We start from the raw sequence: 27,306 nt of genomic DNA, 5'->3' as shown, positions 1-27,306 counted from the left end.
ATCAAAACCTATATAAGGAGTCCAGAAAATGAAGTTCAAAAGTCATTTGGGCTTTTTTGAATACAGAACATCAGACACATGAGTAATTCAGAGAAGGGCCATGCCCCAAGACTCCGTTCCAAGTGGATACTGGGGTGGCAGGGCTCACTCTGCAGCATCTGACAGCAAAAACATCAACCATAACCTATCAGCTGTGGTCCATTTAATATAGAAAATGCAATATTGAAACTTTAATCCATCAGATATTGTCTACTTATTCCAGAATACAGGTTGTGTATAAAACATATCCATCATCTCAATAATTTCATGAAGGAGGCAGACTAAGGAGGCCTTGACAAGCAAAATTTTTCCTCTTTGTTTATTCTGTTTCCTAACCTCCTTCCAACCAAATAGCAAATCCAGGCTATTCTGAATATCTCCATTTGCTGAACTGAGAGAAAATCATAAAAGGAAAACAGACAAAAAAAAGAGCTCTTCCTACTCTTAACAACTGATTTGAAAAGACAGGAAACTGCAGAAATTCTGTTTGCAAACTGATAGCAAAAGAAGTGTAGCTGTAACTTCCTAAAGAAATCCAAGCAAAAATCCACTCAACAGTATTTGAAACACACCTGAGATTGCACAGGTGAATAAGGACTTCCAGGCTCTCCACTTAATAGAGTTTCACTATTCATTTTTGTCTTCAGGCAGGCAATGTAACGACTACAGAAATCCTTGCAGAGTTCATTAACCTTTTCTAGCTCCAGCAGATGGATACGCAGAACTTGGATTGCTTTTACCATCTGAGGGAGAGAATTGGAAAAAAAAATCAGAAACAAAATAACTGTTCATTAAAAAGAAATAAAATAATGTGATATTTAAACAAACACTACTTTCCAGTAACAAAGATCACCCAATTAAAGCAGAGGTACTAATTGCTAAATCCTGGAATGTGAAAGGAACACAAGTAAACTGCCACACAGGGAAGATGAAACAGAACAAAGTGATCTTTGTCACATGTGACACATCAGGAAGACAGAGCAGTTCAGGTGTCACAGGGCACAGGATGAGCCTGGATGTCCATGTGGTGTTTCACCTCCTCGTACAACTCTGGGTCACAGACCACACAAGACTGGAAGTGATGGAAAGCAATCCCATCCACACAAATTCTTTGGAAAGCAGGGCTGGGACAGGCTTGGCCAGCAGCAGCTCTCTGGAGCTCTATAAATCACAAACACCAGGTTCAGCTCCATGTTACACCCTGACACGAGGAAACCAGAAGGGTACAGATGAGTTTGAGATAGTGTGAGAAAGAAGACACTTCTGTGATTAAGCATAAATTTGTCCCACAGATTGCTAGGGAGGATGAAAGCTTTTATTTTTCAATAAAATTAGAAAAAAGAACTCCCAAATTTAGTCACATTGTTCAACAAAGCTTAAAGTAATCAAACAGTCCTTCAGTGCTACAGCTTTTAAGTTCCTTTGTGATTCTATGTCCAAGATGAACAACTCTCAGGTAAAATCTTGTAAGAACTTTCAATTGAGGACAATGATTCTGAAATCAAAACATTAAATACAAAGCACCAAATTAAAAAAAAAACCAACAATGTTTAAGCTAAAATCCAAGTACAGGAGATACATATGTGAGAAGAATACTTGTCATGCTCACTGTGAGAAAAACACTGTAAGCCTGGATAACCAATGGTATTACATACTGCATAAAAATAGCTTAGGTGATTGTAAGGGTCATGGCAGAAGATCAGAAGCTAAAACCAAACCCAGATGGTCTAAAATCAGTAGGAAATCCAGGACATTCAAATATGTACAACACACCAGCAAAGTAATTATTTTTTATACAACATGCCACCCCCAATATTTCTGTGCTGTGCTGGATCTCTGAGACAAATATCCTTCAGTTTTATGAAACTGAACTGAAAATTACACTGAGTTGTAATTTTGAAGCATAGTGCAGAGCTTGACTTTACAATTATTTGGAAAAATCTGTCCTATATGAGGGGTTATTTACCTGGGCAGAGCACTGAATCCAGTGAACAGAAATTATACCCTCCGAACTAATCTACCTATTACTTTCAGCTCCAGAAACAACTGGGAGATGAAGATGCCTTTGCTCAAGTCACCCAAATGAGATCAAGGCAGGAAAACTTTTGGGTATGCTCCCCTCTCCATCATGACATTTTAGCTTTCATTGAGAGATCTTTTCCCTGTTCTTTCAGGAAAAGGTTCTAGGACACTCACTCAGTGTGGACAACTGTGTGTTAAAATAAAAAAGATTTAAAAAATTTAAGAAATTAAGTGATTAAAAAAATGACTTCTTCTTAAGGATAAAAAGAAAAAAAACCAAACATACATCTTTCAAAAAACAGCTGCAGAAAAAACTGAGCTGTAGATTTGAGGGAGTTGATCCAAATTAATATCTGGTAACTCTTGCAATCTATGACACTGAAAGCCTTTGAAACACTAAGTGCAGTGACCCAGCACTGAGACACAAACCAGTGATTTTCTAACCCAGCCCAAGTTGCTGTTTAAACTGTGCTCAAGCACCTTTAAACACAACAAAATTAAAGCATGCAAATGTATCTAAATTTTAACACAAAACAAAGGTCATCTGTGTTTAAAGAAAGTCTGTCTCTGTTTCAGAAACAAAAAAGCTTAAAATAGAAAATTCTTCATGTGTGACTGAGCAACAAATTGCCCATCTTATCAGTGAGTGTTTTAAACATTCAGCTAAAACTGAGTTAAAAAAATATACTTTTGGACACATAGTATTTGACCATATTAGAGATTAGTTTATTTTTGCTCAGTCAAGGGAGTTGTTTTTTTTTAAACATTAGCCAATTTTGTACTATTTATTTATCAGCATGTGCTTGGAGGAAAAATGAAAGTCCTTTCCTCAGCTTAGACTTAGTTTAAAATTGATGGTTGATACTTGAGGTGAAAATTGAATTAAAGTCAAAATTAACCACAAACCCAGACTCAGTAACACTACCCAGGTTTCTGCAGAGCCCCTCTCCATCACACAATTCCTGCAGGAAGCTGTGGCTGCTGTGGTTAGGAGGAAAACAAAACTTTGTAAATATGTCATGCCTGTCACCAGGACTTATTAATTCATTTACAGCTACAATAATTGTGGCCATATGGCTCCTTCTCTCTTGCAGCACAGGTGGACCAAACTTAATGTCAGCAGAAGTTCACTTTGTCCTTAAAACTACAAAAATCAAGAACTCCTGATGAAATAACTCAAGTTGGACAAAGGTAATACAATGAAGTGTTTTCAGACAGGTCACAGCAGCAGTAATACTTCATTTATTCAGTGCTACTGTATAGAATATGCCACAGAACAATGAATTTTTTTAATTGATTCTGTCTTTACAGCTATAGCAATAAAGCTGGAGAAGTTTTATTCTTTTATTTCTCTTCAGAGAAGTGCAGAAAGATGAAGTAACCATGAGACTTGTATATATTCACAGAATCCTAGAAAGGTTTGGCTTGGAAGGGACCTTAAAAATCATCCTGTTCCAACCTTGCCACGGGCAGGGAGACCTTCCACTACTGCTGAAATTGTTTTAAGTAAGAATAATAGTAAACTATTAATCAAAGGAAGAAAAGTTATTGAAAAATCTTCCAGTTCTTGCTATCCAGAGCCTATTCATGTATAAACATGTCTCCAAATTTAAGAAATTGTATTTTTACATTCACAGCTCACCTGCCTCCCTGACCCCAATCCTCCAATTTAGATTTTCAGTGGAAGAACACAAACACTGGAAGAAAAGCTATTTTGTTTTAATTTGTTTTGATTTGTTAAGTTCTCTCCTCTATTTTGCATCCCCAGCTATGAGACATAGCTAGAACAGGTGTAGCTAGAGGTTTATGGGACAGTTGTGCAAATTAAAACAGAAAGCATTATTCAGAAAGGCTTGGTCAGACATCACCTGGCTTCACCACTACAACTCAGGCTCCTGACACAACTAAGAATTCAAGAGAATTGAGAAGAGGGTACTGAACCAAAAATCCTTACCCCAAATGAAACAAAAAACTCGGGGGGTCTTCAAAAAAGGCAGTGTCCTGTTCAAATACAAAAGGGAGAGTATATTTAACACTCCTTGTTTCGTATTGTGTCTAGACTTGATAAAGCCATAAGTAATCTGACTTCACAGCTGACCCTACTCTGTGCAGGAGGTTGGACTACAAACCTCTTGAGCTTGTAATCCAGCCCAAACCATCCTATGGTCCTGTGAATGCCAGGAAATTAAAAAATTCACCCATGTGTGGGAAGAGTTTACTCTGAACAGAAGCAACTCGAGAGGCAGGAACCACCCTGAGGCAATGTGGTATTTCTGCAGTGTCTGGGTTAACAGTGAGCAACAAAAAAGTGTTAAGCAACAAATGTCTTAAAACATAAAATAATCTGTGAAAGGTCTAAAAAAACTCTCTGGAAGCACCCATGCTGAACAACTTCTTAGACATGGAGCTGTCTGCTTGTGGATGTCCTAAGCACAAAAGGAGACTGATGGAGAACAAAGAGCAGTTGGTGCCTTGGTTCATTCCAGGATTTATATGTAAAAATGAGGCAGGGATAGCAAAGGGTAAGGGTAAAAGGGTGTGGAGCTCCAACAGATGATACTCCAAGTTATGTGGATAAGCTGAGCACACTTCCAGAAAGCAGCAATAGAGACCACCAAAGTCTGGTTATTGACAGCAAACATGTCTTGTGACACTTGGTAAAAGGACTAAGGGGATGCAAATAACATTCCAAGAAGACAGGGAGGAAGTTAAAACTCTAGAAAAGCACACTTGCAGTCTGGTAAGAACATGAGCACAAACTTTAGCTTCCACTTCCTTCCCACAGGATTTGAAAACAGGAGATCTGCAGGACAGATCCACAGCGTCATGCCAGAGCAGGATTGCACACAGACCTGGGAAAGACACTGCAGAAGTAAAAAAGACCTGGTAACAATTCTCCTGGATTGACTATGATCCTTTGCCCTGCGATTCAAGATCAGCAGCTGATGTTGTTGGAGAGCTTAACTGGGAAGAACAGAATCCCCAGAACAGAATCCTTCCATCTAGATAGTAACAAGGGTTTGAAACCTGGTTTACAGGCAATTTATGAGTATCCTTAAAATTAAGTTTCAGGTGGATGCTACCCACATTTTCCAATGCTGAAATCCGTTTTAATTCTAAAACAGGAAGCCACCAATTAATTTAGAATGGGAATTATAATACCAAAGTAACAAGATAATCTAGACCATAGCTTAGTAAGAGCTGCTCAAATTGGAACAAGCATCCACTGCTCTTAATGAACTTCCTTTCTGGTCAAACTGATCTAATGCCTGTGCCACCCAGATTAACATTCTGTGGTCCTCTGGATGAACTCCAAACTCCTCTTGTGGAGTATTCAAGGCAGTTCAAGTGAGTGCACAATGTGAAACGTTGCCAGGACTGTAAGTGACCCTATAATCACTATCTGTGACCCTTCATAATTTCTGTTACCTACCTAATTAGCCCACAGGCAGCATGGAGCATGGAATTGTATTCTGCTGCTTTGGAGCTGTCAGCTAAAGCTCTGTCACAGAAACTGCAGTCTGGCTGAGTTCTACACGCCACATCTCAAAGAGGTAAAAGGAAAAAAAAAATTATACAGCTGACCAATTTCCTTACTGTAAAAGGCCTGTGATTCTCAAATAGGACTTGAACTTGGCTCTTCAGTGTTGTGATGCTCAGTACATCTCAGTTTAGCTCCAGCTCCCAGCTGATACTACTGAGCAAACATTTACACCTTATTTGTTTGACTCTGCTCCACCCTTCTAGCCCAGTCTAATTATCAGTCTTAAAAGCTTCTCCTTTCAGATGAATGGTTGAATTAAGATTGGAGTTAGAAAGGGAAGAACAGCATGAGCAGAAGATGGAACAAAGATGCACAGTAGTGTTTCTTGCTACTAAAGAGAGACTTTTTAATCTCTATAAAAAAATATATATGTGACATGAGGCAGAAAAAAACCTGCCTGTCTACAGCCTTCCCTGTGGCAAGCACCAATATTTCCAGCTGAAAAGAGACTGAAAGCCATGCTAGCCAGTTCAAACTTGACAGAAACTTGTGCTCACTGCCCCATACCAAATGAAGAGCCTGTCAGAACGTCAGCTGTTCAGAGCTCCCAGCCTCCAGGACAGGCAGGGGACAAGCTGCATTCAGGTTTCATTTGGTATCCAGTAACAGAAAGTCACAGCTAACAATACAACCACAGGACAGGAGTTCAATGCCAAGGATTTTTGATTTTGCAACGTGGTTCCAGTTTTAAGCCACAACTGACCTCAGCAGCCATGGAATCCAGGACATAAACAAATAATTCCTCTCCTACCTCAAGCAAAACCAGACAGATTTGTGCAGAGAGACTTTGTCACCAGAACCACAAACTAAAACCACAAATAGGTCAACGACAGGAAAGATGATCTGAACACACCAGACCCAACTACAACCAAAGCAAGCTGGATCTGAGAGACTGTTGATGTATAACCAAAAGCACAGGGAACAGGCCAAGGCAATTAGGATCTTTGGGAAACCAGTCTTTGAGGCTCACAGAGGCCACAGAATAGCTGAGGTTGGAAGGGACCTCTGGAGCTTGTTTAATGCAACCCCCCTACTCAAAAGCAAGGTCAGATAGGGCAGTTTCCTTTCCAGCTGAGTCTGACCATCTCCAAGGATGGAGTCTCCACAACTCTCTGGGCAGCTCCTGTGTTCCAATTCATGCCCATTCCCTCCTGCCCTTTCACTGAGCACCACTGAGAAAGAAGAGTCAGTCTATATTTTTCCCCTGTTAGGACTTGGTATTTCCCTTTGCTGAATTCCATGAGAATCCCATTTTTCTGCTTCTCCAAAATGATAAAAAAAGTACCACTGAGTGGTGGCAGAGCCATGTGTGGATCAAACCCTCCTCCCAGTTTTGCAACACCTGCAAACCTGCTGAGGGTTCAGTGTGCCCCATCACCCCAGTCACTAATGGAGATGTTAAACAGTTCTGGTTTCACAATCAGTCCCTGGAGAACAGCACTTAAGTGTAGATCTCAACTGGACTTTATGATGCTGGCCAGAATCCCTTGAGCCCAGGGGTTCACCCATTTTTCAGTCCACCTCATTGCTCACTTTTCTCATCCATGTCTTGTCAGTTTGTCTATGAGAACATTGTAAGAGACAGCAAAAGTGAAGAACCACTGCTCTTTCCTCATCCAGTGAGCCACAGCTACTACATTTCAACTATTATATTTCAGATGTGCTTCTGAAAAGAAATTTGGATTAGAGAGATATGGGAAAACAGTGATTCTGTGTTGGATTCAGAGAGTTACAAATGGAGAAAATAACCTGAGGCTTAACAAGTCAGCAGACCTGCTTCATGCAGAACAGAATTATCATTTTTGAGTAAAATATTGAAGGCAGGTATATTCAAAACAGGCAAGTCAGAGCTTCATCACAGGAATGACTTTCAGAAAGCCTAAAGGAGTCAGTGACATGAAAGAAAAAATTGTATACGTTAAAGACTTTCTAAGATCATCTTATAACAGCTTTTCTATCACATTAACTATGTGATATGGTGAACCACAATTTACATAAAATTGGAAAAAATTTACATCAATTACATATTTTTAATAAATATGTTAAACACCTGAAATGCTAAAATTGATTTTCAGAGTCAATCTGGCTATGGAAATTATTTGTTTCTGTTTGTCTCCAACACACTCATGACAGCTGAGAACAGGAAACAACTGTGAAGAGCCCAGAGTAAATTTACAGATTAAAGGGAAAAAGGGGTCAGAAGGAATTTTAAAAAATATTTTTAATCATTAACATAAAGAAGAACCTCTCACAGGCAGAAAAATGTGAGGAGAAACTATAAGGACCAGAAATTTAGGAAGAAGCTGCAAATGTGATAATTATTTCAGAAATAAACTGCTAGTACTTACCAAATTATCAGTTTCTGGATCTTCACAGAAAAAAGGTTTTCCTTCTTTCTCCTGCTTCCTTACAAAGTTTTCAATATCTACATCAAAACTGGCAGAAGTTGTGCCTTCTGAGCCTTGTGTAGATTGTTCACATTTTTCAAATAATAGTGCTAACAAGGGAAATAGTGGGTGCCTAGGCAAAAAAAATTAAATACATGAATAAGTGTTTTCATTTATGTGAAAATTAACACATGTAGCTCAAAAAAGCTCATAAACACTTATAAGTGTGACAAGTTCTGGAAGAGACTGCATATAACAAATATGCTAGAGCAAAATAAGATAAAAGTTTATCTTCATTTTGATTTATCACACTCCATAGGCAAATACAGCAGTAAAATATGTATATATTTAATTAAAGAGAGCAATCACAAGCAAAAAAGCTCTGCCTGTTTAATTCACGATAATTGAGTGGCACTGAGACAGATTAATATAGTGCACTAGAAATGAGATTTAGGATTTACAAAGAGGATGAATGCAGATTTAAATGAAGCCTGAAAAAATTAATTTATTTTTCAATGTGGGCCCTACTTATAGATCACAAAATAACTTTAAAAAATTGAGTATTCAAGCTGTGCTCAGAAGCCTCTTGTGAAATCATGCACTGAGAAGGAGATTTGGTTAGCACAAGTCTGTAAATGAATGGATACATCTTTCTGCCTCAGGTTGAGCGGCTTTTGGTGTTTTGCTTGGCTTTTTCCTGTTTTGGTGGTTATTTTTTTGTTGTTTTGTTTTGGTTGGTTTTTTTTAACCTGAAAACCAATAAAAATTCTGTCTTTTTAAAGTAGTTAAAGTAAAAGAACACTTAACCCCATGAAAACTGAGCAAACTGCTTAGCATAGCACTTTTCACTGAAAAATCTCAAATTAGTGTGCTCACACATCAATATTTAATCCATTTTGAGCTAATTAATGGGGAATAAATTGTTATCCCTAAAGAAAAAGGAATAAAGATTGACCTAATTTCAATAGAAGTAAAAACTCGTATTAAAGATAAAAACTACAGTATGAGAAAATAGTGACCACAGTTTAAAGTCTAAGGTAGCTTTCTAAATTTGGCAGCCACCCTTAGAATACCCTTTAAAATTGCTGAAACTGAAAAATCTCACAAGCTCAGGAGGTTTTCCTTGGCTGATGACTGACAGTGAAGCCTCTTTGGTCTTTTTCTTTCCCTATAAACGATGGAAACAGCCAAAAAAATCACCTGATTTTTAATCTCCCTATTATTTATTTATTAAAAAACCCCAAATTCTCTACCCTGTCCTTCACCCTTCAAAAGACAGAACACGAGTCCATCACTACCTGTAAATGGCCTGCTTGTCTGCATCCATTGGAGTCTGAGATTCTACGGGGGCAGGACTCACCCCTTCGGCATCAGTTTCAGAGCAGTTGGGATCTTGTTCAGTTTTTAACTCTGTTACCACTTGCATCTGTAGGAAAAAAGAGTAAATCTGTAGCCCTGACGTAAAATAAGGCTGCTGTGTTCTAAGGAAAGAGCAGTGCAAAGGGCTCCTAAATTGCCAGAAGGTTGGTGTGACTTGGCAGTGACACAAGAAGTTGTAGCAGCAACAAAACCCCTCTTTTAATCCCTGACACTTTTTGATGGATAAAGGTCACTTCCAAGTTTTAGCATTTGGCTTTAAAATGGGAATGACAGATATTAGTAAACTGTTGAAGCATTTTGTCTCTGAAGTGGCTGTTTTTGGAATAGCCTACAGTATATTGCTCCAAAAAGTTCATGGGAATGTCTGCATAAAAATCCTTTAGGATGAAATCAATGTAAAGAAAAGTTTATCCTCAAGTTTTCTTTCTTATTTTTTACTGTGCATTGTATAAGAGTATTGAAGAAAAGGATCTTTTAGGTTTTTTGTCCATTAAAATGCATATTTGCTTAAAAAGATCTGAAATATTCTGTCCCTCCAGTCCTTCAATTATAGGAGCATAACCTCCCATGACCTTTAGCACTCCATTTTACATATTGTAACAACCAAATATTTTAGGGCTATCAAACTACAGGAGAACAGCAGTAACTCCTTCTACACATGCATTTAACACACATTTATACCATGGAAAAGCAACACAGAGCCACAGCTTCACCTGAGCACCTCCTAAATTGCATTAGGAGGCTGGGCACAACTTTGGGGTGCTTTGAAGATGTTCCAAGTGTTTTTTCCATCACCTCCAGCTAAATATCTTTTGGACTAAAAGGTCTTCCAGAAACCTGAACTGTGAAAGTCACAGTTTTCACCCCTCAGCCCAAACTCTCTGGTGTTCTCCCATTTGAGTATCTGCACAAAGACATGAAACCACTGCAAAATTTTCTCTCTTCCTTTTATCTCAGGTAGAGGACAGACACTGTTCTAGGTATATCCAGGCAGTCAGAACTGACAGCTGCAGAGATGAAGGCCTCCAGAAACTACTAGAGAACCTGACCTTAACATAATTTAATTTATTTCCACATAACAGCAGCAGAAAAATTTATAGTATTCTTAACAGACTGGGAGAACCAAAAAGTTTGTGCTTTATTACCTAAAGGGGCCAAGCCATCTCCTAGAAAAATCAGAAAATTGAGAAAATTCAGCATCTCCCACCCAACAGAGAAGCCTTCCTTGCAGAGAGCTCCCTTAGCAAGCAGAGATGATTTTCAAGTCAGAATGCTTAAAAAAAAAAAAAAAAAGTAACTAATGGACTCATTTCTTAGCTAATGACAGGAAAGAGAAGCGAATTAAAAGGGGATGACTCAGACAAGTGATTCTAAATGCTGGCCATACATCTGCAGAGTTGGAAGGGAGGGAGTGTGTTCAGTTAGGGTTCTATCTCCCTAGGAGGAGGAAACAGCTCACTTAAACTGCAAGGTTTTTTTTTTTTTCTGTGGGCCATTTCCAAACTGGAAAAACAGCAGACACCAGAATTACCTGCCTACCTTGGACTCCGAGAGCTTGAAATATACAACAAGTAGCAAGAAAAAGCTCTCTCCCAATCTGTTATTTTAAAAAAATGTATTTTATTTTCACTGCCACAGGATGGTATGTATTTGCAGGAGAATAAAGTCAAATATGTAAGCAGGTGAGAGAAGAGAGAGAAATTAGAATTTCAATAAAAGAAGCAAACTGTAAAACTAAAAATCAAAAATATGACTGCGTTCAGACGAACATTTTATGGGAGATGTGAAAGTTGCTGTTTTTATCTGACTGTTCCCCATTGTTGCCATCTGCTGACTGAAGTACTTGTATTTATCGCTTAGGGCTGACACAGAGTAACAGAAAAATGGATCTTCAGAGTGAAGCCCACCTCATGACTTGCCTCCAGTTAACAGCATTTTAATTTAGCAATTGAAAGTGTGAAAGTATACAGCCTGTTGTTCAAAAAAGAAACATCATGACCAGATATACATGACTATGTTTCATTATTCCAGCTTAAACAATGCCAAAGCAGGCACTAAGGACAAAGTCACTATTTTTTCACCCTCTTCTTAAGTGTATTTAGTGCCTAGAGAAAGGAAAACACACCTACCTGTTGTCCATCTTGATAGTTGTCTATACTTAATGTCTGTGTTGCCATCATGGTTATTAAGACATTAATTGTGTCAAATCATCATAAGTGTGAACAAATATTCTTCAAAGAAAAAAAAATTGCCAGTTAAAAAAGTGGCCACTTAGAATCCAATTCTAAAGGGTGAAGAAAAAATAAAGGTAAAAATTCAAATACATGCATACCTCTCAGAGTTTACTGACAACAATGGCCACATACAAATTCAAACAACAAATAAATTCAGTTTGAAAATATAACAGGTTTATCAGCAAGAAGTTCATTGTCTCTTTTTATATTTTGAAGTAAAATTTTAAATAAGAGGCTGAGGTTTTTTTATACTCACAAGCTTTAAGTGAAAATTAGCATTCTCTTCTGCACTACTTAAATGACATTCTAAGGTAATACATGAAATCTAGAAAGGGGAGGTTTGCATTTCTATGTTTTGAAAAGGCTCCCAACCCACTGAGCATCACTGTAACTGAAATAATAACAGTTAAAAATTATGAACTAAATGCAAAATGTTAGGTAGTTTTCACTTTTGGGTGTGAATCCCAGATTCTAAAGCAGGGCCTGGAACTACTTTCAGAGACCAAGCCTCAAATCACTTCTGCCATCAGGGATTTGCCATCCAAGTCATTTAAGGTTCAACAAAGGAGGGAACAATATCTAACAGCTTTTAGACAATTGGGCCCACATGATTATAAAGTTTCAAAAGGGACCTAGGAATTCAGAAGTCTCACTTTCAGCGACATTTGATACTTTGGGAAATATTAATTGCAATAGGATTAAAACACAAGTAAATGCATCAGGTTATTCTCTCTAGGCTGCAGTTTGGTGCCCAGATGAGTTTAACATTTTTAAGTTAAGACATACAGTAATTGAAAAGAAATAAATTAGCAAAGTACCACCATCAGATAGAGTGTACCCAACAAATTATTACTTCACATTTCATTTTCTTGTCAGATTTACAGCAATTACAACTGAAATCACATAACTCATTAAGCTATTACCAGTAACTATTAACACAGAAGTCAATTTTCCTTGACACATAGGAGTCCTAATGTTTGGCTACCCTTAAGAAAATCCATATTAAAAAGAAGTCAGAGCTCATGTCTTGAAAAACATTACATCCAGGTAATAATTTCAGGTTTTCTGCTCTTTTTCACTTATGTCAGTATCGAAGAACTAAGTTTTAAAATTTTCACCAGTTTAAGATCTAAAACAGAATCTTTTTAAATCCTTCCCTTATTGCATACTTCTACTGTATATTACTATTTTAAAGAGCAATTTTTACATTTCTGGATATTTTCCCCTACAGATTATAACAGTCTCAAGTGAGTGTTTCATTTTGCAAACACAGGACAAGTTTCAAGGTTCCTTTCTTTGACAACAGTTTCAGGCACAGAGACAAACCAAACTCCTCAGAAGAAACCTCAAGCCTTACTTTGCATCAGATTCACTCAGTGTAATTCCTAAATATGAATACAATTTTTAATTTTTTTTTTTAAACAAAGACCAGAGAAATTCACCAAGATGATGTAAGCATGGCTTCCTCTACAAACTAGGTTATATCTATTTTTACAGAACATCAGTATTCTTTCTTTGAAACCCCAAAAACATTACTGATTTCTCCACCAAAATTAAAAATACAAAGGGAACAACCTAAGTACACTCACTGATAGAAGTACTTCAGATTAAATTTATTTTTTTACAGTTACAAATCATTTAGTGTTAAAAGTTAAATCAGCATTTGCCACAGTAAGTGAGATACCTCGTAAAATACTTTAAGGGAACACATTCTAAAGCATCAGTCCTGTAGGCATTTGCCTGATGTTTAAACACATTTTCTTTCATAAATGGCAGCTGACAGGCAGTTCAAGTGCCTGTCTGTATTGATAGAGTGAAGAGGCACATAGAAAATGCTGCTTTTCTTCTTCTCAAAAGATGTGCATTTAATTTATGACTGTGACATCCAAAGCACGGACCAGAGTATCCTCAAAATAAAAGCAGAACAGTTGAAACGATCAGCAAAGAAAGAGCAAACACTATTTAATGACTATTTTAAAGCTAAGTCCCACAGAAAACACTGCAAAAGAAATTGTTTGACTGTGGGAGAAAGATGAAAGTCTTAGGCAAATAAAGAAAATAAAAGTAAAACAGTTGTAGAAGAGGAAGAAAAACTTAAGAGTTCACAGGGACATAAGATCATATTTGTGGCATGAAGAAAAACCTGGAGAGAGAGGCCACAAAGATAATACATGTAAACTGGTAAAGACAGTAGGACATGGCAAGAATTTTTGGAGAACCAGACAAGCTGGACTAACCCCTCCTTCCAGATTTCCATAATGAAGAGACGTTCCACATCTGGAAGGCCCTCAGGCCACACAAAAGAAGAAAGGAGGTGCACAGCTTTTAGGTAGATCCATAGATTATTTCATCTAGAAAGGCTTTTGCCATATTTTCTCCCAGGGGAATGACTGGAAAGAATTCTATGTGGGTATATCCTTTATTTCCCACAAGAGCTTCCCCCCTGACTTACAATTACAGTAGAAAAAGATTAAGCTATTAAGCAAGATAAGAACTGATGAGATTTAGTGAAGACAGCCACTGCAAATCAAGAAGAACAAATTGAGCTAATCACACACTTAAATTGAGGCAATTAACTAAGGAATTAGTTCTGTTCACTAAAAAGAAACATTTCCTCATTACTCAGTAGAGGCAAGAAACAAACTATGTTAAACTTTAAGAAAAGTAACTGAGAAGGTATTTACAGATTTGGCTTTTATAACCTCATTTGGGATGCAGCAGCCAGGCTCGTTAGCAGGCACAGCCTCAGCAGATGCTCAGGCTGCAGACAGCGATGAGGCTGCTATCGCTCCCAGATGTTTATCACTGCCACAGCTAATTACTTCCACAGTTCCTCCACACATGGATGGTTTCTGATCCTTTTTACATCGAGTCAGCCAGGCTGCTTCGGGCTTCTCCCTGCTAAAGGTGGCTATGATGGAAAGCAGCTGACTTGGTCTGAAGCAGTTGCGGTGCACTCGAACAACCCCTGCTCTTGGCTGACCTACTCCTGTGGTAATTTCTGGCTCATGTGTGTCGATTCTCAGCTCACAGCAGGACCATCTCCTACCAGCACTCTACCTCAGGACACAGAGTATTTGGGTACCTGAGGTGAGCCCAAGAACATGTGACTTCTGCACATCTTAGCTTTCAAAATGCCAATTATTCTCTGCGAAAGAAATCGAGAGTAGAGAGAAAACTGTGTGTGTGTGTTATATTCAAAGACTTACGAATAACAAAAATAACCTGAGGGTGAGTCTGCCAGTCTGCTTCACACAGAACAGAACTAACTCTCATTCTATTTATTTTGAAAGCAAAGTGCATGGAAAACCCAAGGAAAAACTTAAGGTCACGGAACTGGAAGCTGATGCCTGATCTGCAATCAGAAACTCCACTGATACCTGTGGTGAAAGAGAATTCATAAAAGATCATGGTCTTCAAAAGCAAAGGAGAAAAAAACCAGGGAAGCCTTTTATAAAATGAGGTATGAAGGGAAAATGTAATGCAGAAAAGAAGCTAAGTCAAGAGGGATAATCATAATTAGAAATGTGGAGACTTTATGCAAGTTGAGTATATAAGAGATTAAATGTGAGCTGAAACATACACGCAAAGTGATCACTTAACATTCATCACTCCACTCCTCTCTTGTTCCACTTACTCCTTTATAATTAAGGGCACAGGGACCACCCAGTAACGTTAACAGAAGGAGCAAGTGAGCTGCTGGAGATCAGTGGTATCATTTTTAACATATACAAGCTACAACAGATGTTTGTAAGAGATATAAATAGTTATGCTTCAGGCTAAGACATAACCACCAACCTTCTTAGGGTTGTGAAGGAACTCCCCAACAGACTTATTAACAAGTAATCATTCCTTCTAATTTTCCCTCACACACGTTTCTTTGAAGTCCTTCAGAGAGAAATGCACGACTGGCAGATTCGGCATGGCTCTTTGTTCATTCTTATTTAACTTTAGTCCTGGCACCTCCAATGTAACATTAGATCCTTACATTCACACACCAAGTTGAAAAGAAACAAAAATCAATTCACTTGGACACATGAAAAGCATCTAGAACTGGCTTCCTTTTCAACACAATTCAAGATGTTATTTATTTCCAGGGCATGCTGTTTTCTAAAGAAGATAAAATATTGGCCATGAGAAAGCTGCTCACCCCTTTCCTTCAATGAGTTGAAGACATTATCTTGTTCCAGCACAGAGATCCCACTGAAGTACAATGTGGAAGACAGAAACCTGAAAACTAACAGAGAAATAGTCAGAAAAAACAACACCACAGAACCTCTATTCTAAGACCCAATATGATTTTTTTTTAAAAAAAATGTTTTATTATGTGGTTCCCTCATCGAGTTTTAATGAACAGACAGAAATTCTTTTGCATGTTTTGCAAATTTTTGCATTGTTAATAATTTCTAATCACGCCCATTATCCCACGCTTGAACTTCTTATCCCATTATTTGATCTTTCTCTCATCTTACTCCATTCATTCTCTACATTCACCTTTGTCTCTGCTGACACCTCTAACAGAAGGCTCCATTTGGATAATAACTCCCTCACTGTTCAACCTTCATATTTTACCTGTTGACTCAGTGTCTGTCTGCCAAGACTAGACAAGACACATCCTAAAAATAAAACCATGAAATGCAAATAGGAATAACCCACCACTGTTGTGAAAATTAAGCATGAAATCAAGAAAGGTGAGAGATTTTTTTTTTTTCCATTTAAATCTCCTTCATAATCATTTGTAAACAATCCATGGTAAAATCAAAGCATGATGGGCCATTGTTAGGATCATGTGTTCTGTGAAGACAGGTTCTGCTACAAGATTATTCAGCAATCTTAAAAAGCTTTCCAAAAAATTACCACTTAAAATTACTTTAATTACATTTAATAACACCCATTTGATACACTGAAGCTACTTTTAAAAAGCAGTAAGGATTGTGAAAGCAAAGCAGTAAAGATTGTGAAAACATACTTAAAAAACACAACTGCTGAAAAGCATTAAAAAACCATCTCAGGGGAAGTTCCAGACACTAAGGTTGCACAGAGGCCACCAGAAATTAAATGATGGCTAAAACACAGCTGAGATCTTGAATCTGATTATCTCTGTTTCTCACACAAAGTTCACAATAAGAACTAGAGAGAAAGTAAAGCAAATATTTTTGAAAGCAAGATGAAATTGGTCTTTGAATTGGTCTTTAAATTTATTAAAATTTAGGCACATGATGTTTTCCAAGAAGTGATGCTTTTTCAGACAAGTTCACAGAAAAAAAAAGTGTGAAGAGCCACTCAATATAGATGCCACCTCTGGTTCGTGAAACCTGGTTCTAAACAGAGCAGGGAGGGTATCTGAGGAGTTTTAAGGCAGTTTAAATTTCAGCCACTGGTTAGAGACTGAACATTGAGCAAGAAGGAGTTTCAGTCCAAAGTGATACACCTGGTCTTGAAGGTTCAAGGACCAGATGGCACATTAAAAGTTCTTGCCACTTTTCCTTAAACTGTCAAAGATCTATGTCTTCAGAAAATGAGATTCTCTCATTTTTGCAGTTTCTTAATTCTGTTCTGAGGACAATGTAACCCTCTTACTCCCTTCTTCACATGCCATGCATTTTGGTACTCATCCTCAATTCAATTTATTGGGCTACTTTCAAATAAAAGACTTCTCACTATTCATGGAATCTTCAGAACAGAGGTGACTGACAGATAAATCAGCATAGATGAATAGATAAATTATCCATTCCTTGTCTCTGGTCAGACCCAAGGAGGACTACTGCAAATCTGAAAATCCTTCTCCTTCATCCAGAAATAACTGCAGCCAAGAACTCACGGGGTCACTGCTGCCAGATCTGGTCGGTCCAATATTCCACGTATGAAGAAGTAGCCCTTGCCTGCAAAGCCTTCAGCTGAAACTCTGGAAACAGCAAATTTCTACACAGCTTATGAGATATTGAGGGCAGGAACAAAGAGGTGCTAAGGAAATGCAGGCCTGGGTGAAAGATGCTGCAGAGGGAAGGATGTGGCTGAGGAGGATACTGCAGTGATATTGCCCTTTTCAAAGAGACACTGAACATTTCATACTGCTGTCTACCCTAAAACATACTGGACAAGAGAGATCTGAGCTTGCAGACGATGATTCTTCTTCCACATTTCAGGGGGGGCAAGAAGAGGGAGCAGTACACCTGTTACAGGGTGGAGACAACACCAAGGCGCTGTGGACTTGCTATTGCCAATTTTTGTTCTCCTTTTATTCAGCTGGCAGACAAGCTTTAAAGTAATGCTATCATAATAAAAACACCTAACTACGAAACCAAAACAAAGGGCAACTTGCTTTGTTTCTCAGAAAGTGAATCACCTCTGAGGTTTTAAGTACAAAGTGAAATAGGAACTTGTTCGTTCAAGCGTTGAAGAATCCTCATTTGAGTCATCCTCTCATTCAGCATTTCCGATCACAGGAGGCAAAGACCTGTGTGTACATTCACGTCTACAAATATGAGCAGACATTAAGATCCATGTATTTTTATAGATTCAAATAATGATAGTAATAATTGATTCAAATAACGAAGCAATAAGTAGAGCACACATGCCAACATGCAGGATTCATTCCACCTTTGCTGCAGTCCTCCATCTCCACCGACCTGCCCACGCAGAGTCATTCACAGAAATTAAGACAAACAAATCAATATGAAGTTGATGCAGACAAGTTTATTAAAACTGTGCTCAGTGAGAATGTTCTCATCATTCAGCACCAAGGTGGCTTCCATTTTCTCTGTCTCATGTACTTAGAAAGTACAGTCATTATTTAGAATATTATACTTTTAAGAAAGACAATGTTCCTGTTCAGGAACATAATTCCAGCCTCAGGAAGTTCCATCACACAGATACAGCCACTCAGTTACTCTACAACAGCCATGCTGTCAATTGCCCTGGGAGGCAAGCCCTAAAAAGCCACAAACCCAATTTTTGGCTGCAGTAAAATGAGATTTATTTTGTGTCACTTTGTTCCCTTTATTGTTTAGTGGTGCAGTAGAGTTATTTATATGTTAATCTTGATGAATATGAGATTACATTAAAAAAAGAATGCAAATAATACTTTAAGAAACTGAAAATTAAAAATAAATTAAAATCCATAACTAAAGTTGAATTTCTGCAGAAATACAGGCTACACTCCAAACTCCCATGAACGTTTATTTATATGTAGGATTTTGAATATCCATGCTATGTAACAGTGACTTTATTCACCAAGACCTCTCCAACAGTGTATTTACTGCTTTGTTGTCCCATTAATCTTTCATAGCATCCTCTTTTCATATCCCTCCATCTCCGATCTTAACAATCCATACAAAGTATTCATACCACAGGCCACCTCCCAAGTACCACCACACACTGTCACACAGCATGACCAACAACAAACCACCTCATTAAAACATTTGTGTTCTTTTAGCAACTCACTCTTTGGTACATTTAATTCTATAAATTCTCCTATTTGCAAATACCAAATTAAAATATATATATAAAACGAGCCACTTTATAAGCTAAAATTGTATATGCAGTTAACTGATAAAATGAATATTAAGGATGCATGGATCATAGGAATTCCTCCAGGAACAATGACAGAAATAAAACTGAGGCAACCTGGGTCTTGTGATGAACTCCAGCTCCTAATTCTGCACACATCCTTGGTGTGTACATCAGCATATTTCTATGGGACACATTCCTGATTCCATGTCATCACCAATTTACCATAGTCCTTCTTAACAAGGATGAGAAAGACGAGGAATTCTACCCAATCCAGTCATTAAATGATGCATGCCAGGTATCCTGCCCCCAGGCAGCTCTTGGAATTCCGGAAGGAAATCCTCAGGTTGCTCTCCTACCTTCTGCAATATAGAATCCTCATTTTTCTGACTGTGGAAAGATCCCCAAATTCAAGGAACTTCCTGAAGCATCTAATTTCTCCTACCCAATTCACATTGTAATTTGACCCTGCTTTATCAACCCTGTAAGGTAACAGTAAGGAATTTAGGGGACTAAACAGCAATTTTGGCAGAAGAAAAACAAAACCTGGGGGAAAGGAAACCTCCCTCTTTAATTGTTCCAAGACTCTTGAGGGATCAGGGTATGAAGGAGCAAAAATATTTCCCATCACTCCCTCATCCACCACCAATATTCACACAAAAAATGAAGATTCCTTTTTTCTGTAATCTTAATACAGCAAACAGAAGGACTTTATGGGTCCAGCATGAGAATCCTCACACACACATCATGAATCCTCACACATATTTATTGTTACAGGACAGAGAAGGATTTTTCGCCCTCAGTTTTTACTGAATGTGCTTTCATAAAATGTTGGACCCAAAAATCAGCAAGATGGTGCCACATCTTCCTTGCTGCTCTCGTGGCAAGAGGGTGGCATTGGAAAGACTACAACTTTCACCCCAGAGAATGTGTATCAGCACTTCCACAGCTGGAACTGATCCTGCACAACTCCTGCTTACTGATATTTAATTACTTTTTCAAACCCAATTTCATTAAAAAAAAAATACTAGGAAAAAAAATCAATAGACAGAAAAAAAGGTGAGAACTCCACCACTCTCCCCCTTCCTCTGGCACTCCCCACATGGATAAACAGAGTTGCTTATGTCCCAGACATAAATCCATCCCTCTGCCACTGAAGCCTTTGGAATATCCGCGCAAGCACGTCCCACATTTCTTACTTTTGGAGACACTCATGGAACCATCTCCTTCCAGGCAAATTCAACCAAAGCAACAGGAAATCCTATTTTAATCGTGATTTGCATCAGCACCCAATAAACTATGACTGAAATTAATCTTGTTTTGTGTTTATACTTTGTGGTTTCATAAAGAAGACACAGAATAACCACCGGTCTCTCTGCCTTTATTGCCATTGAATACTTTACAATGTGAGCAGTTTGTGTAAGCATATGTTATGTTTTCCAACATTTTTATTATAAAACCATAAAAGTTACCCATTATTCTATGAAGGCATGAATTCCTCATGCTATTGAAGTACAGTTGAAGAGTGAATAGGAGTTTTATTTAAATAATAAATGCATTTAAATTGGACTTCGATGTTCAATGGGTAAGAAAATGCCCTCTACACATTTTTGCCATTTAAACAATTCATCAAGATCAAGATGTTCCCTTATCAATTATTTAATTTTTATATCTTTTATGATTTCTGGAATAACAACCCCATTAATGAATCAAGCATTAACTTGGACCAGCCAAAAAAACCCGAAAGTGACACAAAATCCTGGTCCTGCAACCCTCTGCGAAATCCAACTGCAATCCACCACTTTTCCAGAATCTTCCCTGTTTTGACTCTTAACATTTGGTCAAACCTGAACAACTAACTTTGTTTTGCTACTAAGTTTAGGTCTTTAAATGAACTGTTATTTTCTTTTTAAAACAAGGATTAAATAAAAACTCTTCCTTTCCTCCTCCCCTCTTGTTTCCCACCTGTCCTAAACAAAAGTCTCCATCCTTCTAGGAGTTATGACTGCTGCCTAAGCATTCTGGGGTAAAAAAAAGACTAATTAGGATTAAACCCATCACCTACTACTGCTGTGTGCTGCATCATGCTGAACTACTTGGTTCAGGTGATGACTGCACAGGCAGATGACATGCAAGGACCAACAGACAGGAAGATACTCATGTTATATGGAATATTCAGGTAATTTAGATAATAAGTATTTGCCCAGCACCATATAAACCAGATTTTCCAAGAGGTTATGGTCTGTTGAAATTTCTCAAGGAACAGCCATATGCTTCATGTGAATGCTTATGCTCCTTTCCCCTCCACAACACTAAAATCCACAACTCAACTGCTGATAAGCTCTTAAGTAAGAAGAATCCCACAATTCTTAAAAATTAACATATTTACTTTCTCTTGGAGTCATTCTCAAGATGCTGAGTCATTTTAAAGTTGGCAGAATAACCCTGCTCAAACGTATTCATCGTGGCAAATTTCAGTAGGGCTACGCTACTGAAATCAACACCTCAGAATAGTAATAATAATACAAAAGATAACCAGGTCCTTTTGGTATTGCTGCTATCATAGTCCAGACCACATAAAAATGGGCTAGAAAACATAAATTAAGTGATCACAGGCTGACCCAGAGTTCTGTAGTTACAAAAACATACAACACAGCACACGTTTTCATTCCCCTGTTCTCTAGGCATGTTAAACACGTGTAAAGATCCAATTTCTGTTCTCCAATTGCCTCTGTTTCCCTGGAATATAAAAGGCTTGGACTTTATTTTTCAGCAAGTATGATATCCTTTTCCCTTTGCTTTGTTTGCTGTGTAACTCATAAAAAGCCAAGCAGGATGTGAAGTATAGCCACACTTCCTAGCTTCTTCTATCCTCAAGAAAAAACACAAGCAATTCCAAAACCTCACCAATAAAATAAAAATTGGAATTTGGAGGTTTAAAAGAAATGGATCCTTCTTTCAGTATACCAGAAGTGAGTTGCCATATTCTACTTTTTTGCCTGAATTTCCCATCAGCTGCAGAAGAGAAAGCTGCAGATCCCTGGGCACAGCAGGGTAAGGGACAGTCTGTGATCATCACACTCAGCTTGCATTTTCAAAACTCACCTTTTGACTCTGTGGACTTAAACAGCCCTGAGGTTTAACAGCAAATACCTCTTCTGTACACCTAGGTACTAAAAAATGAGAACACCATGGCCTGGAGCAGCTGCCACATCAAACCCCAAACAATGTGCTCGTGTGAAGGATAAGAACCAACCATGCAAGAACAAGATCTAAGTTTTATTTCCCTTTCTAGCAGCAACTTTTGCCTCTCAGTGCCATACATGACGTGGCATCACCTCGCTGCTGGCAGGGGAACCAAGTTACTGCCCCTCACCAACTTCATCAAAACCTGCCACAGCTCCGTAACAACAAAATTGGCATTTCCAGATCCGTGGTGCCATTATTTTATTTTCTACCCCACCCTCAGTTGTACCTGACAAATCGCCTGTTCCACAGTTCTGGCACAAAACCACCTCAGTGAACAAAGTGAGGAACCTGCTACAAGTGTGAACATTGCAGTGTTCAATTCCCCTGGGGAGATCTAAAACCTTCTGGGTAAATGATTTTGGCAACATCTGGCATCAAGTAAGCAAATGAAAGGACTCCATCAGCAGCTTTTTCTCCTTGCTCTTGGAATCCTCATGCTTAGAAGAGCAGTAAGTTGTTTTACATTTTGTACAGCACTGAGCTGTGGCAAAATAAACCCCTCTGAGACTTCTCATTTTTAAACCTACAGACTCTTTGAACAAGTGAGAAGTGAGGTAACCAGCTGCTGCTGCAAGAGAGAAGTAACATTTGCAACATTTTTAATTTCACACAAAAAAAATTGCATTTGGTCTTACTTAGACCAAAATAAAAATATTAATCTGCTTTACTGTAAGCTTTCACATATGTGCCAGTTTTGCAGAGGCAACATTTGGCTCCCAGACCACGACATAATATTCTGAAATACAATTTGGACTGCTTCATTCAGGACATTAACATGGCCATTAGAACAGGCAGTTCCACCGCCACAGTGGTGGTTCTGTGATCATTCACCCTCGGCCACTAATACAGGGCTTAATTTCACCAAAGAGTTACTCTTTTCCAGGAAATTAAATTGCTCCTGAACACTCCCAAACTTGCTGTGGTAGCAATCAGAATTATTAGGGCTTTATTAGAGGACTGCATTTACAGCACAAAAAAATACAGCTGCAAAGCAAAATTTTGAAGAAGAAATTACAGCTTCCAGAAGACTAACCATTTTATAAGACTAAAGCAGTTAAAATAAATTTATATTTCATTCATTCTAAACTCTTTTCAGTCCTAGCATGGAAGACTGCAAGGACTTAGTTTTAAAATGTTATTTTTATTTAACCCAAATATTACAAAGTGTATTAAGAGTACAAATCAAAGCTGTAAGCACTTAATACCAGCTTGACTTTTTACACGCCAAAGTGAAATTTCCAAATACAAAATAAAATCCCCACCAACCCTAACAACATCAACAATGTACTCAAAATGTGAACAAGTTTTGGGTTTTCTATCAGCATATGGGAGATGGTAACAAGAAAAATTTCAGCAAAACACGTAAGAACAGATTAAAAAAAAAATGCAAACCCACTGGGGAGATCAATGAGAAATGACCTGAGCCTTCAGAATTTCAGTCCAGCATGACAGCCCCTACTTTACCCTGTGATTTCCCATTTTTACCTTGTGACTGAAGCACACTGAGCCCTGCCTTTCACCACTCAACTGGAGATTACTGTGTAAAGAAAACACAGTAAAACCTACACTGAAATTTTCCTGTGGATACTTTAATTATGAGATGACAAGAAAATATGTCAAGTGGTGACAGTCAAGAGCAAAAATATACTGTACAGTTCATAAACTGAAGATAGAACATACATAAGAAGAATAATTAGAATTCTTTTGAATAGATTATGTGAAATGCTTGGGGGATTTTTTCCTTCAGAAATTTTGAAAAACTTGAATGTAATGATTCTGTATGTAATTATACACAGACTTGGATAAATCTGCACTTTTACTTGACAGAAAATGCATTCAAAACGCATTTGCTGTTCCTTGATAGTGTAGCAATGACCCAGCCTGGAAAAAACTTGTAAGGATGTGCTTCTGATACAATCACAACTTGTTTCGTGGCTCAGTGTAATCCATAAAATTCACACATGCAGCTAACAGGGACTGACCAAGAGTCCTTCCAGCTGCAGAAGCCATCTCACTTCAACCACACATACAACTACAGCTAAAGGGATATAACCCCATAGCATGGGCAGCCCATAAACAGGTTATATCCCATAAATATCCCATAGAGGACAGGGAATAATCTGTGAGTGTATTCACAGTATGGAGAACAGCAAGATGTGTGGACATCCTAAGCCATAGTTGTTACAATTCTCCTCATCAAACAATCTACACTGGTGAATTTTTTTTGCAAGAGGACACTGGAGAATAAAATTAACTAAACTAAATGTGCACGCTTTTTGTAAAAACTAAAGATTTTTTTAGTTTAAAAAACAAAAAATTAAATGAGATATTTAGCATACTTTGAGAGTGACCAACACGCTCTCGCTATCCTCCACAGAATCTTGGCCCAAGTGTTTTCCAACATCCAGAACATAATGCTCACGTTCCCTGTTCCTGGGATCTGTTTAATGGAATGCACACAACCTATTCCAAAGAGGGGCAAGGACAAAAAATTAATCTTGCCTGGAGTCTCAAGTGCAAGTGTTAAAAAAAAAATAAACAATAAAGAAAAATATAGCAAACAAACCAGCAATTCACTCACTTTTTTCGGTTTCATATCAGATATAGTGCCTCATATTAAGAAAAAATTATTTACTGCGAGACTGGTGAAGTACTGGAACAAGGTGCCCAAAGAAGCTGTGGCTGCCTCATCCCTGGAAGTGTTTAAGGCTGGATGGGGCTTGGAGTAACCTGGGATAGTGGAAGGAGTCCCATGGCAGGGGGTTGGAACAAAATGATCTTTTAGGTCATCCAACCCAAACCATTCTGCGATTCTCCCTCCCTAAACCAGACCAGTCATTTACTCAGACAAAAATGCAAAAAGGAACTAAAAACGTCAGCAGCAGCAGATTAAAAAAATAAACTAATACCGTGACCTGTCTCTAAAATTACACTACATGTCAGCATTTAAGACTAAAGAAAATATTTAAAAAATTATACTTTAAAAAAGAGCAATAAGCTGTACAGAGAATTATCCCACAGACGTTTTAACTATTTATATAGTTATATTGTTAATTGACCAACTCCAGTGTGGTGGGAACGAAGGAAAGCCATGGACCGCTCCATGAGACCCGGGACATGTGGCTCACTGAGGCAATACTCGGGGATAAAACCAGCGCTTGATTTATTATTGTTTACACACATCCCCAGCAGGGCCTCTGGGCAGTGTCAAGTCTCAGCTCCTAATTGCGGCCGCGTAAACACCCGGCAACCCTCGGCCTGGCTGTGGGGAAGGTGTCTGCTCACAACCCAGCCGGGAGACCACGGGGTCACACCGAGAAGGCGGCACAAACGAGGGAGAACCCCGAACCGGCTCCGCTTTCTATGAACGCGGGAGGCTGAGGGGGAGCGCCCCCAAACCGAGGGGCACCACCGCATCCCCTCGCTGCTGTCCCCCCACAGCAGGGCAGGTGTGGAGGGATCACAGGAGGGCGAGGAGGAGAACGGGGTGCAGCTGCCGCGGCGCTCCGAACCCGCGCTCCGGCCGCGGGGCCCGCGGCGAGGGGCGGCGGCGGAGCCCCCGGAGCGCCCCCCGTTTTCCCCCCCGCCTCCGAGGAGCGGCCAGCACGGCGCTGCCCCTTTAAGCATCGCGTCGCCTCCTCTCCCTCCCTCCTGCCTTCCCCCCCCCATCCCATTCCCCCCATCTCCTTCCTCCTCCTCCTCTTCCTCCTCCTCCGCGCGGACCCGCGCGCGCTCCCGCGTCCCCTCCCCGCGCGCGCCCCCGCCGGGACACAACGGGCGCACGGCGGCCGTTCCAGAACCTTCCTCGCTTCGCTCCCCCCCCCCACCCCTCCCCGCTTTTCCCCTCCTTCCCCTCCTTCCCCTCCCCGCGCCCGCCACCGCCCCTTAAACCCCCCGGTCCGTGCGAGCGGCGGCGGAGCGCGGGTGCCCCTTTCTCCCCTCTCCGCCGCCGCCCCGCTCGCCCCTTCCCCAGCCGCTCTCCCGCTTCCCCGGTGCGGCCGTGCCCGGGCGGCGGGCGCGCCGTGATGGACGGCGGGGCTGGAGCGGGGTTTGAGTGACAGCGCTTACCTCGGGTGCCAATCTTCGTCACACTGACAAGCGGCTGCAGCAATCGGGACCCGCACCGCCGCCGCGCGCGTCACCGCGCGCCGCCGCGCCCGGCCAATCGCCGCCCGCGCCGCCCCCGACGCCACGGCGCGCCTCATCAATATTCATCGTTTGGGGGCGGGGCTTGGGCGCACCGCCCCTCCGCATTGGGGCCGCCCGTCTCTCCCTCATGAATATGTATGAAGGGGCGGGGAAATCAGTGAAGGCGAGGCCACGCCCCTCGCCGTGTATGAGGCGGGAGGGTGAAACCACTGCTGGGGGCTGGGGGAGGAGGGAGATACCAAGTGACTCCGCCGTGGGGGGAGAGGTGGCGGCTGCTATGGCGTGTTGGTGCCGCGTTCCCTCGGGCAGCGCTTGGTGCTCGCCCTGAGATCTCCTTAGGGCGCTGCTCCCCGGGCTTGGGGGAGTCCCTTGCCTCGGTTGTTGGAGCTGCGAGTCTCCGCGCCTTGTGGGGTGCCCACGGGAGCCGCCTGGGGCGGGCGGGGGTCGCTCCGGGGAGCCCCGAGTGCGGGAGCCGCGCTGGAGGCTCCTCACCGGCTGTGCCAGGAACTTCTCCGGCCTGTGTGGGGTGAAACTGCCCGGCTGATCCTTGTGATCCTTCCAGCCCCCAAACCTGCGCCCCGCTGTTCTCCCCAAAACCCTGAGGTGCGGGATCTGAGTGAGGGCGGACCTGCGCTGTCCCTCAGGATCCTGCCCGTGGATCAGGTGCTGCTCGGGTCCTGCCATGCCCTGAAATAAAGGTGCTGACCACGCCTGGGATTTTTTGTACTGAAACTCCCCTTGGGAGGAACCAGTGCTGTCACAGCTTCTTCCCCCATGAGTTACCACTGTTAAA

General features: G+C 40.2%; 1 protein-coding gene across 4 annotated transcripts in view; it reads right to left on the bottom strand.

The window, feature by feature from the left end:
* The window catches only part of PKNOX1 (PBX/knotted 1 homeobox 1), a 35,504-nt gene extending 8,939 nt beyond the window's left edge, over positions 1–26,565 (bottom strand). Inside the window, exons 1-6 of one of the 4 annotated variants that reach the window (XM_058840353.1) lie at positions 26,433–26,565; positions 15,757–15,843; positions 11,502–11,603; positions 9,291–9,418; positions 7,954–8,125; positions 612–782 (exon numbers count right to left, since the gene is read on the bottom strand). In XM_058840353.1, the coding sequence (XP_058696336.1) occupies positions 612–782; positions 7,954–8,125; positions 9,291–9,418; positions 11,502–11,552 (522 nt within the window). In that variant the 5' untranslated portion in view covers positions 11,553–11,603; positions 15,757–15,843; positions 26,433–26,565. Of the gene's footprint in view, positions 1–611; positions 783–4,015; positions 4,063–7,953; positions 8,126–9,290; positions 9,419–11,501; positions 11,604–15,756; positions 15,844–17,952; positions 17,973–21,169; positions 26,007–26,432 lie in introns of those variants that run through there. The other 3 variants (XM_058840361.1, XM_058840371.1, XM_058840381.1) reach the window with 3 other exon arrangements.
* Positions 26,566–27,306: the final 741 nt, after the last annotated feature.

This window comes from Poecile atricapillus, chromosome 1, assembly GCF_030490865.1.
Source record: "Poecile atricapillus isolate bPoeAtr1 chromosome 1, bPoeAtr1.hap1, whole genome shotgun sequence".
Lineage (NCBI taxonomy): Eukaryota > Metazoa > Chordata > Aves > Passeriformes > Paridae > Poecile > Poecile atricapillus.
Note: the sequence above shows the minus strand (reverse complement) of the source record. Positions and strands in the feature narration are given on the sequence as shown.